At 46.1% G+C, this 14,694-nt stretch overlaps 1 protein-coding gene across 1 annotated transcript in view; it reads left to right on the top strand.

Annotated features, from left to right (window-relative positions):
• Positions 1-14,694, top strand: part of LOC111969023 (ryanodine receptor 3-like) — a 190,657-nt gene that overhangs the window by 132,762 nt on the left and 43,201 nt on the right. The window contains 21 exon segments of the mRNA XM_070445284.1: positions 2,146-2,249; positions 3,020-3,103; positions 3,294-3,453; positions 3,802-3,949; positions 4,057-4,259; positions 4,558-4,604; positions 4,606-4,657; positions 4,660-4,735; positions 4,868-4,885; positions 5,458-5,505; positions 5,508-5,665; positions 7,426-7,628; positions 7,738-7,807; positions 7,915-8,075; positions 8,197-8,362; positions 9,028-9,114; positions 9,243-9,469; positions 9,611-10,427; positions 10,916-11,116; positions 12,063-12,165; positions 12,903-13,037. Coding sequence (XP_070301385.1) covers positions 2,146-2,249; positions 3,020-3,103; positions 3,294-3,453; positions 3,802-3,949; positions 4,057-4,259; positions 4,558-4,604; positions 4,606-4,657; positions 4,660-4,735; positions 4,868-4,885; positions 5,458-5,505; positions 5,508-5,665; positions 7,426-7,628; positions 7,738-7,807; positions 7,915-8,075; positions 8,197-8,362; positions 9,028-9,114; positions 9,243-9,469; positions 9,611-10,427; positions 10,916-11,116; positions 12,063-12,165; positions 12,903-13,037 — 3,268 coding nt within the window.

Raw genomic sequence — 14,694 nt, 5'->3', positions numbered from 1 at the left:
TAATCTTGGGAAGTAGATAAAGGGCCTCATTGCCAAAATCCCGAACTATCCCTTTATTGAGTTACAATGAAATTGTTTTAGCCAAGGGCACAGCAGGACATTTTTGGACATTTCAATGGACACATTACTGATGGAATAGAACTTATGAGGGGTCTTTTTATTTCTCTCTTGATAGTTTAATTCCAGATTATTAAACTGGACGCTAATTCATCAAGTCCTACTGAAATAAAAATTGGGTGAGTGTTTCTTGGTTTCATGTGAGTAGATGATTGCCAAAGTGACCTGAGGTGCGTTCAGTTCGCTTGAACGTTTGCTATGTTGTGGGACGGTTTGTACTGAGCGACACGTTTCTCCAAAACGTTCTTGTACGTTCTTGAGCAGACTTTGAGGTACGTTTGCTCCCGTTTGGTGGGAGTGGAGAGGTGTGGCTTGTTGCAGTGAGTGACGTATTTAAAGGCAGTCGCAATGCTGACAGCTTTCCCCAACCCACAATCCAACCCCTCCATGTTTTTCAACTGGTCGTTCAGAACAGCACCGTTTCCTCTTAATTGAACGTCCCAGAACGTAAAAACGTTCTGAACGTCCCAGAACGTTCTGAACGTCCCAGAACGTAAGAATGTCCCAGAACGTAAAAACGTTCTGAACGTTCCAGAACGTAAAAACGTTCTGAACGTAATCTAGATCGTAAAATGTTCTGAACGTTCCAGAACATAACAACGTTTTAGAACGTAAAAACGTTCTGAATGTAATCCAGAACGTAAAAACGTTTTAGAACGTCAAAACGTTTTAGAACATAAAAACGTTCCAGAATGTAAAAACGTTCTGAACGTTCCAGAACATAAATTTGTTCTGAAGGTTCCAGAACGTAAAAACATTCTGAACACTGCTCTGTTGTGCCCTACTGCCCTTAAAGGTGCAGACAATCAATACCAGAAACAATATGCAACACAGCTCTTATGTCTATATTACAAATGTGATGGAGTTTAGAGTAGACCCCCCTGTTCTCTCAGTCTTACTGAATGATTCTCTCAGTCCTCCAGTCCCTTCATCCACCCTATCCCCATTTGTAAACTCCACTGTGACGGTGGGTTTTCTCCACCCACAGAACAGCCAGCCATTCCTTCAGTTCCAACATCTTAATAAAGCCTTTTATTTGGGGTGAGGACATCTATTACGCCGGGGTCAAGTTCTCTCTCATTCATTAAAACAGAATTCTGCACCCCAGACATACCAGGTCGGCTTTTATATGTGATTTTAACGAGACCTTGTTAGCTCGGGCCAGGTGACATTGTCCTGGCCGGCTATAGAGCTAGCTTCACCAGGGAGACATCAGTGTGCTGAAGCCAGGCTGAACCGAACTCATACAGTACCTGGTATTGTATTCCACTCTCCATAGAGCACAGCTCCAGTGCGTAATAAAGAGGTGAGAGGTGTAGTTGCTGGGGTTGCTATGGGGTAGAGCTACCTGACGCACTTCCTAATCTGAGTCCAGACAGGTATAGCATAGTTATAATAGGTGTATCAGCATGGGCCATTGAAAGTATAAAAAGGGTCTCAAACAAGACCTGTGACTCATATGGAGGCTATTAAGAATGACATGTACTTCTTTGTCCTCTAGCACAGCCCTCTTTGAATGGACTGTAATAGGCTGCAGGAAACTCTGTACTATTCACAAAAGAGCTGCCTGGTGTTCATTTAGCACACAAATAGCCATGTATGTGTAAATGTTTTCTTGGTCAACATGGATGTAATACTGCTTGGGCTGCAGAGAACAGCCAAACGGATTATTTGGCGTAAAACACAGCAGTCAAGAATAGAATTACATATCTCACTTGGTAATGCAGACTCACATCTCTCTATCTTCCAAGAAAACATGCTCCTCCAACTACATTCATAACATGTCCACTAGACCAGATCATGTTGTCACTCCAGTACACCTGTAGCTCTCTGTAATTAAGGAGACAACATACCTACTCCTCTGTTGATTCACAATTACCTTCATTGTGATTCAAATTATACTTATAGTTGTCTATTGTGTTTTTTTATATATATTTTTATTTTGGAGTATTTCTGCCCCTCTTCTTCAATACATGTACAGTAACTGAAATATTCATACGTCAACAATTATTTCTATGTGTTTCTCAGATAAGGGACGATAATAAGCGACATCACCCCTGCCTTGTGGATTTTTCCAAACTACCTGAAACAGAAAAGAATTACAACCTGCAGATGTCAACTGAAACCTTGAAGTATGTCCTGCATTATAAGTAACACTATATTAGACCCACTGAGAAAAGGAGGAAGACAAGGAGAGAGATATGACAGAAGCTGTGGGTGAACCAGGGGCTCAGTCAGGAAGTAGACTAAAGGCTCTCTCCTGCTGGGCTCTCAGCACCTAAAACACCCCAGTGTTCCTGACATCACCCACCTATCACCGTAGGACATCTGCTATTGATCCACTGACAGCCCACACTGACGCTGAGAAACAAACGTTTCAAGAGACAGAAAAGTGTGTGTGAGTGATACGTGTGTGTGATTAGAGAGGGCGGTAAAGACTGGTTTGATTAACGTTCATCTACAGTGACATTGACACAACAGAAACAGACAGCGTGGGCCCCGAAAGAGCAGCCCCGCCATTCTGCAATCACACCACATCTCTCCTTTGTCCTCTTACTATGACAAAGCAATGAGATCCTGCTGATAGTAGTACCTAGTGAATAACTCTTCCTTAATACGTCTTTAAGGGGATATCTATGGTTTCATAATGGACAAGGACATGCAAGATTGAACAAATCATTACTCTCTTCACGTTGGTTCTATTGCCAGTCTGTGTGATGTAGAAATAGGGCAGAAACCCACCAGACCTAGTATCATAACATTATGCCTGCTGATTATAGTATTTAGTAGAGTGTGCAGGCAATGTGAGTGTCTTAAACTGTCACGTACTAAGAGAGCTGATCCTGTGTAGACAGATCTAATCCCCAGGTTGGGGAGTGTTAATATGTGTGTCTCTTCACAGGACCCTGCTGGCATTAGGCTGCCATGTTGTCCAGGTCAACACCAACGCTGAAGAGGACCTGAAGAAGATCAAACTCCCAAAAAAGTAAGTGTACTGTAGAGTAACAGATGATGGAATGGACAGAGAATGGACAACATCAATAACCCAATACATTATATAGCAACTTCTAGATATGTAGACGTGTTCTGTATAGAATAGTAGAAATGTGAAACATCTAGACATATGTGTGTTTTGTCCAGGGGTTAATCTTGATAATGTCCTGTTTTGATTGAAGCTACATGATGTCGAATGGTTACAAGCCCACACCGCTGGAGCTGTCTGACGTGAAAGTGACCCCAGGTCAGGAGCTCCTGGTGGAGAAACTGGCGGAGAACGCCCACAACGTGTGGGCCAAGGACAGGATCAAACAGGGTTGGACCTATGGCATTCAGCAGGTAAAGCACACAGTCATCTGTGTTAAGTCTTTGTGAAAGGACTGCAGGTTCATACTATCCCAGCTCATACAGTACCACACAAAGGTTTTATAACACAGACAAAACAATGACCCTCTCTCTATGCAAGCCACAAAAAAATGCTAAATGGGACACAACCTCCACCACCTCCTGCAGAGTGAGGAATGATGCTGAAAGGATTCACAGAGTATAGAGTCATAGTAATAACATCAACACTCAATGACCATTAGGGATTGGCAGTGCAGTCGTAACAAGCATTGGCCTAGAGCGGGTCCCTGGAGTGGCGTGTGTGTGTGTGATTCTAACTGTGCCTGTCTTTTCTCAATGCAGGATGTGAAGAGTAAGAGGAACCCTCGCCTGGTGCCATATTCTTTTTTAGACGAGCGCACTAAGAAGTCCAACAGGGATAGCCTCCGTGAAGCCATCCGCACTCTGATTGGATACGGATACAACATCGAACCTCCCGACCAGGATGGCGGTAAGTTATCATTACCACACAAACCCATGCTGACATCCATGGTTAGGATGTATAAAACAGTAGAAAACTTCCTGTGTTGATACTGTGGCTGTCCTCCCACCCAGCAGGCCACGTGGTGGAGAGACTGAGCATCGACAAAATACGCTTCTTCCGCGTGGAGAGAACGTATGCGGTGCTGACAGGGAAGTGGTACTTTGAGTTTGAGGCGGTGACGGGAGGTGACATGCGTGTGGGCTGGGCCAGACCTGGATGTAAGCCTGATGTAGAGCTGGGTACTGATGAGCTGGCCTTCGTCTTCGATGGATACAAGGTGAACCCTCCCTTCTTCTTCCTACATCATTGAACATCATGTACTCATAGAGTGAACGTGTAGCTTTGTGTTAATGTTAGCTGATGATAGGATACACTGGAGAATAGATTTTTTTGTTGGTCCTATTATTTAAGATTGAGTAAGATTGCAAAGGTTAGGCTGATTCTGTGTGTGTGTGTGTGTGTGTGTGTGTGTGTGTGTGTGTGTGTGTGTGTGTGTGTGTTGTGGGGTGTGTGTGTGTGTGTGTGTGGTGTGTGTGTGTGTGTGTGCGTGCGTCTGTGCATGTTTTTATCTTCAGGGTCACCGTCTGAACATGGCAGCCGTGTTCTTTGGGCGTGTTGGCAGGCGGGGATGTGGTGGGCTGCATGATCAACATGGAGGACAAGTCTATGATTTTTCACCCTCAATGAGAGAGATCCTCATCACCAACAAGGGCTCCGAGCTCTGCTTCGCCGACTCGAGACGGAGGACGGTAAGTGTGTGAGACTGAAGATGGTGGGCATGTAAAACAACCAGCAGTGTGTGAGACTGAAGATGGTGAGTACTGTATGTAAAACAGCCAGCAGTGTGTGAGACTGAAGATGGTGGGCATGTAAAACAACCAGCAGTGTATGAGACTGAAGATGGTGAGTACTGTATGTAAAACAGCAGCAGTGTGTGAGACTGAAGATGGTGAGTACTGTATGAAAACAGCCAGCAGTGTGTGAGACTGAAGATGGTGGGCATTGTAAAACAACCAGCAGTGTATGAGACTGAAGATGGTGAGTACTGTATGTAAAACAGCCAGCAGTGTGTGAGACTGAAGATGGTGAATACTGTATGTAAAACAGCCAGCAGTGTGTGTGTGAGACAGAGGATGAAAAGTGTGTGTCTCAGGACCTTCTTAAGCTCTGCTCCTCTCTTATGTCTCTGTGCCGGCGATCACTGACAGACATGCTGACAAGTTAACCTAAAACCACCATGCTGGGAAAATGAGTGCAAAATCAGTCCTCCCCATTATGAAATTACCTTTATATAATGTGACACTTCTAAATTGGCTTGGATAGATTTGACCCCCCCCCCCCCGCTGTGTGTGTGACAGGTTCTCCCTCTCTCTCTCTCTCTCTCTCTCTCTCTCTCTCACCCCCCTCACCCCTCTCTCCCTCTCCCCCTTCTCTCTCTCTATCTCTCCTCATCTCTCTCTGTCTCTGTCTCCCAGGTTTTATCCCAGTATGTAGTCTGGGCCTGTCCCAGGTGGGTCGTATGAACTGGGGAAGGATGCCAGTACCTTTAAGTACTACACCATGTGTGTGGTCTCCAGGAGGTTTGAACCCTTTGCTGTCAACATGAACCGTGAGGTCACCATGTGGTTCAGCAAACGCCTCCCCACCTTTTTCAATGTGCCAAAGAACAACAACCACATAATGGTAAGACAGACAATAATATCTTTTAGAAAATCAAAATCAATCACAAAATCAATATTGTAATATACAGTTGAAGTCGGAAGTTTACATACGCCAAATACATTTAAACTCAGTTTTTCACAATTTTGACATTTAATCCGAGTAAACATTCCTGTCTTATGCCAGTTAGGATCACCACTGTATTTTAAGAATGTGAAATGTCAGAATAATAGTAGAGAGAATGATTAATTTCAGCTTTTTATTTCTTCATCACATTCCCAGGGTCAGAAGTTTACATACACTCAATTAGTATTTGGTAGCATTGCCTTTAAATTGTTTAACTTGGGTCAAATGTGTTGGGTAGCCTTCCACAAGCTTCCCACAATAGTTGGGTGAATTGGGCCCATTCCTCTGACAGAGCTGGTGTAACTGAGTCAGGTATGTAGGCCTCCTTGCTGCACACGTTTTTTCAGTTCTGCCCACAAATTTTCTATAGGATTGAGGACAGGGCTTATGTGAATCCCACTTCAATACCTTGACTTTGTTGTCCTTAAGCTATTTTGCCACAACTTTGGAAGTATGCTTGGGGTCATTGTCCATTTGGAAGACCCATTTGGAGGATAAAGGGGGAGGCTTGCAAGCCAAAGAACACCATCCCAACTGTGAAGCACGGGGGTGGCAGCATCATGTTGTGGGGGTGCTTTCCTGCAGGAGGGACTGGTGCACTTCACAAAATAGATGGCATCATGTGGAAGGAAAATTATGTGGATATATTGAAGCAACATCTCAAGACATCAGTCAGGAACTTAAAGTTCATTATGGCCAAACAGTTCTATTTTTATTTCATCAGACCAGAGGACATTTCTCCAAAAAGTACGATCTTTGTCCCCATGTGTAGTTGCAAACCGTAGTCTGGCTTTTTTATGGCGGTTTTAAAGCAGTGGCTTCTTCCTTGCTGAGCGGCCTTTCAGGTTATGTCGATACAGGACTCATTTTACTTGGATATAGATACTTTTGTACCTGTTTCCTCCAGCATCTTCACAAGGTCCTTTGCTGTTGTTCTGGGACTGATTTGCACTTTTCGCACCAAAGTACGTTCATCTCTAGGAGACAGAACGCGTCTCCTTCCTGAGCGGTATGACGGCTGCGTGGTCCCATGGTGTTTATACTTGCGTACTATTGTTTGTACAGATGAACGTGGTACCTTCAGGTGTTTGGTAATTGCTCCCAAGGATGAACCAGACTTGTGGAGGTCTACAATTTTTTTATGAGATCTTGGCTGATTTCTTTTGATTTTCCTATGATGTCAAGCAAAGAGGCACTGAGTTTGAAGGTAGGCCTTGAAATATATCCACACCTCCAATTGACTCAAATTATGTCAATTAGCTTATCAGAAGCTTCTAAAGCCATTACATAATTTTTGGAATTTTCCAAGCTGTTTAAAGGCAGTCAACTTAGTGTATGTAAACTTCTGACCCCCTGGAATGGTGATACTGTGAATTATAAGTGAAATAATCTGTCAGTAAACAATTGTTGGAAAAATTACTTGTGTCATGCACAAAGTGGATATCTTAACCGACTTGCCAAAACTATAGTTTGTCAACGAGAAATTTGTGGAGTGGTTGAAAAATGAGTTTTATTGACTCCAACCTAAGTGCATGTAAACTTCCGACTTCAACTGTACGTACATGTAGAGGTCCACAGAAGGTGAAGATAATAGGCTAATTCACTATATTGTTTAGAATGAGTAAATTAACTGGCAATTTCTTTTTAATCTATGCCAGGTGACCAGAATAGATGGCACCATCGACAGCCCTCCCTGTCTGAAGGTGAGTCACAGGACTTTTGGGACCCAGAACAGTAATGGTGACATGGTATACTGTCGTCTGAGCATGCCCGTGGAGTTCCACCCCTTCTTCAAGACCAGCCCTGTCATGGACATGAACGGAGTGCACGAAGAGCACGAGTCCCTCAAACTCAAACACAGGTCAGACCTCTGAACACATTCACTGTTGTGCAACACAAACACAACCTCTAAAAGCACTTTATCTTCTCACATTTTAAATGTTTCTTCAACGCTCATGTTTTCTTTGTAGACATCCACTGAAGTCCATGAGACACAGTCATGACGGAATAAGAGGAACAGATTACAGCAACATCACCACGGTATGAAGTAGATCATAAACAGCTACTGATGGTGCTTGGTATAATGTCACCATTATAGACTTCAGGTGTTGTAGATCAAGCTAACCTGCCACTATGTTGTCTTTTAGTACTACTACTCTGTCAGGGTATTCGCTGGTCAGGATCCATCCTGCGTGTGGGTGGGCTGGGTCACCCCTGACTACCATTACTATAGCAACCACTTCAACCTCAGTAAGAACCGGACGGTGACAGTTACCCTTGGAGACGAGCGTGGGCGGGTCCACGAGAGGTAAGCATGTTGTTAAGGAAACCCTCATCCTCATGTCGGTATCAACAGTAATGATCAGTGCTAATCAAATACCCATCTCTCTCTTCTTTTCTACCCCTCTTCCTCCCTCACCATTCCCCAGTGTGAGGAGGAGTAACTGCTACATGGTGTGGGGAGGGGATGCCACCAGCTCAGGCCACTCGTCCAGTCGCAGTAATGTGGACCTGGAGATAGGCTGCCTCATTGACCTAGCCACTGGTCTGGTGACCTTCACTGTCAACGGCAAGGAGCTGGCCACCTCCTACCAGGTACTGCATTGTCAACTACACAGAGGGTCTCTGTACAGTCTCTCTCCTATCACACTTTATCGCTTCAGACTCCTTTCTGCTGCTATCAGCCCAACAGTATCTGTCCCATCATGCAGTCTGCCTCTTATCAGACCTGCATCATCTCTAGAAACATATCATTCTGTCCTGATCTCTTCATTACTCATTGTAATAGTCACTCAGTCCTCCTGCCTCGGGCTCAGAAGTAGGGTAGGGGCTGTCTGTCCTGCCTGCCAGCTCTTAACCCAGCGTCTGGCTGTCTCTGTATGTACTCTCAAAACAGAGAAAAAAAATTCCCCTTTGTAGGGCATGATCTTCTTCATTTCTCCCGTCGCAGAAAGACGGCGAGCTTTTAAACTGTTCTGAGTCATCCTGCCAGCCTCTTCCCTAGTCTCTTTCAGCAATGCCTGACCTGACACCAACGCACATAGGCACACACACACACACACACACACACACACACACACACACACACACACACACACACACACACACACACACACACACACACACCGAGTCAGATAGCTACGGAACATCATGCACTTTCACTGCTTTCACTTCCAAGCTGCTCTCTAAGTCACCCTCTATTACTGCGCCTTTTCTGTCTGCAAACGTCTTACGTTAATGTTGTGCTGTTTCTTCTCCAGGTGGAACCCAACACAAAGCTGTTTCCTGCTGTGTTTGTGCGACCGACCAGCCCCAATCTCTTCCAGTTTGAGCTGGCCAAGATAAAGGTAGAGTAACTCGATTCCAATCGCTACTTTCCTGACCTAAAGTGTGTTCAATCTTTCCCCTGTTCTACTGGTATACAATCGACTGTGCGGACCACAACGTCGCTCTGTGTGACCTCTGACCTCTACAGAACACCATGCCTCTGTCGGCGGCCATCTTTAAGAGTGAGCATAAGAACCCAGTGTCTCAGTGCCCTCCGAGGCTGGACGTCCAGACCATCAACTCAGTGCTGTGGAGCCGCATGCCCAACACCTTCCTAAAGGTGGAGACAGCCAGGGTCAGTGAGAGACACGGCTGGGTGGTGCAGTGTCTGGAGCCCCTCCAGATGCTGGCTGTGCACATACCTGAGGAGAACAGGTAGACATTTACATGTGCTTATACATACTGTACACACATACACAGAGGCAGCACACACACCCTGGTTGAGGACATAAGCGCTCCTGTATACTGAAATGCTGTGTTTGAACATTGTACTGAACCCCATTGACCTCCCCCCAGGTGTGTTGACATCATGGAGCTGTCTGAGCAGGAGGACCTGAGGACGTTCCACTACCACACCCTGAAGCTCTACTGTGCCCTGTGTGCACTGGGCAATACCCGTGTAGCACACGCCCTCTGCAGCCACCTAGACCAATCCCAGCTGCTCTACACCATCGACAACCAATATCTGTCAGGCATGCTGCGTGAGGGCTTCTACAACGTCCTGATCAGTGTTCATCTGGAGACGGCCAAGGAGGCCCGCCTCATGATGAACAACGAGTTCATCATCCCCGTCACTGCCGAGACTCGCAGCATCCGCCTGTTCTCCGATGCCTCCAAGCACCACTCTCCTCCCGGGGTGGGCCTCAGTACCTCCCTGAAGCCCCGGCTCAACTTCTACCCTCCCTGTTTCATCAGCACCAAGAGGGAGCAGCATCTGTACAGCCCCCAGATCCCACTGGATGCCCTGAAGGAGAAGGCCATCACCATGCTGACCGAGGCCGTGCARGGCGGTGGGCATCACATCAGAGACCCTGTAGGGGGCAGCGTAGAGTACCAGTTTGTGCCTATCCTGAGGCTGATTGGCACGCTGCTCACCATGGGCGTGCTGGGCAGTCAGGACGTTCATAAGATCCTGCTGCTCATCGACCCCAACGTGTTTGTGGAGCATAGCGAGGAGGCCGTCGCCGTGGTGATGGAGGCCACAGAGAAGGAGGGGCTGACGGGCACCGAGGAGAAGGCGGTGGAGGCCGGGGAGGAGGAGGCTGCCAAAGAGGCCAAGCAGCCAATCAAAGGTCTGCTGGAGAAGAGGCTGCCTGAGCCAGTCAAACGACAGGTAACATGGTTACTGAGACAGAGACACTGCTTCAGCTAGTCTTTCAATCACATGCTCTGCAAAATGCACTGACATTTATAGTCCCTTCCAAAGTCACTTAACCATGTAATGTCTCTGTATCAGTGATTTCTCTTCTCATGAGTCCACTCAGGTACAGTATGTGTCATTAGATGCAGCGGTCTAAGGCACTGCATCTCAGTGCTAGAGGCGTCAATACAGACCCTGGTTCGATTTCAGGCTTTATCACAACCGGCCGTGATTGAGAGTTCCATAGGGCAGCGCACAATTGGCCCAGTGTCGTCCGGGTTAGGATTTGGCCGGGGTAGGCTGTCATTGTAAATGAGAATTTGTTCTTAACTGACTTGCGTAGGTAAATAAAGGTTAAATAAAAAATACAACATAAAAATGAATTTCTGTGTGTCCAAATCCCAGCTGATGTTGAATGTGGAGGCTGACAGATTGTCTCTATGTGTTTTTCTCTCTCGTAGATGTGTGAGCTGCTTCACTACTTCTGTGACTGTGAGCTGAAGCATCGCATCGAGGCCATCGTGTCTTTCTCAGACAGCTTTGTCTCCAAGCTACAGTACAACCAGAAGTTCAGGTACAACGAGCTGATGCTGGCCCTCAACATGTCTGCTGCCGTCACCGCCAAGAAGACCAAGGAGTTCCGCTCCCCTCCCCAAGAACAGGTACACACTGAAATAGAAATAACCTAAGATGGCCTCCTAGTTAAAGATGTAGGTAATGGTGAGTTTATCATCTCTCTCCTGTAGAGTCATAGTATGAGAATGTCACAGGCAAGCAGTTTTATTCACAGACTTTCGGACGTGGCCGTAACTCTGTAATTGAGTTAGGCTTTTTGAAATGCTGCCCACTTCATGAGGACTGGGATGACTGCAGACATCTGTGTGTGTTAACCTTGTTCCACTAGTATTAGATAGAAGTGTTTGCACATTAACACAGGACAGGCTGCTGCTCCTAAGCGAGTGTGCGCACACATACACACTGCAACAAGGGCACAGTGTTCTCATAAACCTCAAAGTGACCCTCTGGCCGCCTCTCCACTCTAAACTAAAAAGAGAGTATTTGGGGGGAGTTGTGGGAGTGTTCAGTCATTTTTCCACATTCATGGGTAATTGATTTCCTCCTTTTCCTTAAATTCCCTTTGGTTTTGTGTCATTGGGTTCTTTCATTTGTGGAGAGCACAGCTGGCCCGGAGTTACTGAGAGAGGCTTAGTGACCGGCTCTATAACAGTCTAACAGCTCCCCAAAGATCTTTAATTTGTGCATGTCCCTTCGCTGCCCAGCCTCAAGGCTGTGGGAATCCATCCCTGTCTGCTGTGTCATTGTCACTTCAGGTTTACCAGGGCTCTTTACGACCCGCCCCCCCCGACCCTGCCAGACAGGAGGGAAGAACACCTCATTCCCTCATCTCATCCACAGTAATTCAGGGTCAAAGCTCCCTGCTCACTTCAGCACTTTTCACAAACTATAATGACTTTTTACCTGGCTCCTTCAACTTCTCCTACTGCACACAAGCTTTGCTATTTTCTCTGAACTATTTATGTATAAAGTGTCTAGGGCCATTGTGTAGTACAGTTATGTGGTCAAAATGACAGTCTATGTGTGTTTCAGATTAACATGCTGTTGAACTTCAGTACGGGGGAGGACTGCCCGTGTCCAGAGGACATTCAGGAGGAGCTCTATGCCTTCCACAACGAGCTGCGGCTGCACTGTGGTAAAAAACACCATCAGGTTTTATATGACCAGTCTGGACCTGGAGATTATGACCTGCCATCTGACTAGGATTAAAAATGAATGTCAGCATCAAATGGCCTGTGGCGGAAAATGATACCGTAGAGATGAGCTGTGGAATTCATTGAAAACAAAAATGCCAGCATTGGAGATGTAATTACTTACAGCAAAGGGGACACAATGCTTGTCCAAATAGGAACTGGATAAAACATACACAACAGGAGTCAACATAATAGCATTTTTACTTGACCAACTGTGTAATATAGCTTGTTCTCATCCTGTATCCTTGTAGATGTATGTTTATTGTCTGAGCTCCCCAGGTTGGTTGGAATTACAGGGGGATATTGTAATAGAGCTTCCGGTGTGTTTCTCGGCAGAATGGAAGGCTTCTCTATCTCTGCAGATATCTTATAGTTCACTGCCTCTCCAGATTGCTATGACGTCTGAATGTTTTGCTAAATAATTAAAGACTTGGTCCTGGGGGGGTACTATACCAATGTAATGTATTCTACAGTCATGCTGCACTACTCTGACATAAAGCAGCACCTTAGAAGGGAGACTGCAGGGAAATAAAAAGGAAAGACACAGAGGGAAAAAAATAACACTAGCAAAAGAAAACCTGTAATACACCTGAAATATGCTGCTAGATTGACCGCTAGGAAGCAACATTTGTCCAGGAGTGGGATATTGGTTTTATTTCTGTGCCTTGTGTTTGTGTAGGAATCCCTATGGAGGAGGAGGATGAGGAGCAGGACACGTCTATTAAAGGTCGTCTGCTGGCCCTGGTCTACAAGATCAAAGGTCAACCTCTGAAGACTGAAGAGGAGCCCACAGAGCAGGAACAACAAGCCCCCTGTAAGACTATTTCTTCTACAACTATGTCAGAGCCAGCAATAACATGAACTGGTGACTGTGAAATTCACCTCATTACAGTCTCTCAGTAATAACACAATAGACTCTTTGTTGGAGGTTATCCTATTTTTCTCCTGAACAAGCCACTGTTTACTCTCTCTGGCTAACATAGGTGGATGGGGAAATTGAAAGGAGCAGGGTAGCAGCTGAATAGTGATGCTGGCATACAAGCCCTGTTCCATTTGTCTGGCATGTAGCACAGACACCCAGTTGCAGCCATTTCTATTGCAATGTATTTTTCAATGTTATTATGGTAATGCAGAGCCGGTAGAGGATTGGCTGCTCTGCCTGGCAGTGAGGGGCATCTTCACTCAGTCCTCCTGCTCTTCTGCAGAGAGAGAGGAGAAAAACACTGCACTGAGATAACTCAGGTTTCTTCATCCGGATCTTACTCACACACACACGAGGACAATGAATATAAAGGTATTGTTGTATGTTGTTTCCAGCTTGAGAAGACTTGTTGATAATTTTACTTGCCCGGTTTCTCTGTTATTTTTTAATCAGACAGATTTATTCTAACTGTGGCTGGCGTGGTCAGTTGAATGTCTCCTACATGCGATCAGGACATGGTCTGAGCGGTCACAGGGGGTGATTATCTTACTGGGGTTCAGGACTGGAGTTCAGCGTACTACTGGTTCAGACTAGGGTTCAAAGTGTTCCTACTGGGTATCAGACTCGGGGTTTCAGGGGGTTCTCTACTGCGGTCTTCAGACTGGGGTTCCAAGGGTCCGGTACTGCGGTTCAGACGGGTTCAGTCTGTTCCCTACTGGGTTTCACGGTTTCAACTGGGGTTCAGGGTTCCTACTGGGTGCCAGACTGGGTTTTCAGGGTGTCCTACTGGGGTCAGACTGGTTCAGGGTTCCTACTGGGTTCGCTGGTTCAAGGTTCAGGTCCAACTGGGTTCAGACCTGGTTCAGGTCCTATATGGGTTCAGACGTGTTCAGGTTTCTTACTGGGTTCAGACTGGGTTCAGGGTTCCTACTGTGTTCAGACTAGGTTCAGACTCGGTTCAGGTTCCTACTGTGTTCAGGACTAGGGTTCAGGTTCCTACTGGTGTTCGACTTGGCTTTAGACTGGGTCAGAGGTTCCCACTGGGTTCAGAATGGGGTTCAGTTCCTACTGTGTTCAAAGACTAGGTTCAGGGTTCCTAACTGGGTTCAGACTGGGTTCCAGACTGGGTTCAGGGTGCCTAACTGCGGTTTACCAAGAACTGGGTTCGACTGGGTTTCAGTTCCACTGGGTTCAGACTGGTTCAGGTTCCACTGGGTTCAGACTGGGTTCAGACTGGGTTCAGGGTTCCCACTGGTCGCAGGACTGGTTCAGGGTTCCACTGGGTTCACGGCTAGGGTTCCTACTGCACTATGACTCTGAATAGGAGTGTGGAAGACTTAAGTCGACAAGAAGCTGAAGAGTGAATAAAGGAACAGGGCTTGCACTGCCAGTGATGAGATGCTACTCAGTGTATCAGACCACACTCTCTCTTCATCCTGACTGAACTTACAAAAATCCGCAGAGGTGTTGCGGAAGAAAGTCTCACTCAATCATTCTCCCTACCAGGAACTCTACCCCCCCCCCCCCTTGACCCACCTAAGAATTCAGC

This window comes from Salvelinus sp. IW2-2015, linkage group LG9, assembly GCF_002910315.2.
Source record: "Salvelinus sp. IW2-2015 linkage group LG9, ASM291031v2, whole genome shotgun sequence".
NCBI classification, from domain to species: domain Eukaryota; kingdom Metazoa; phylum Chordata; class Actinopteri; order Salmoniformes; family Salmonidae; genus Salvelinus; species Salvelinus sp. IW2-2015.
The sequence above is the reverse complement of the archived record's forward strand: the minus strand, read 5'-3'. Positions and strand labels throughout refer to the sequence as shown.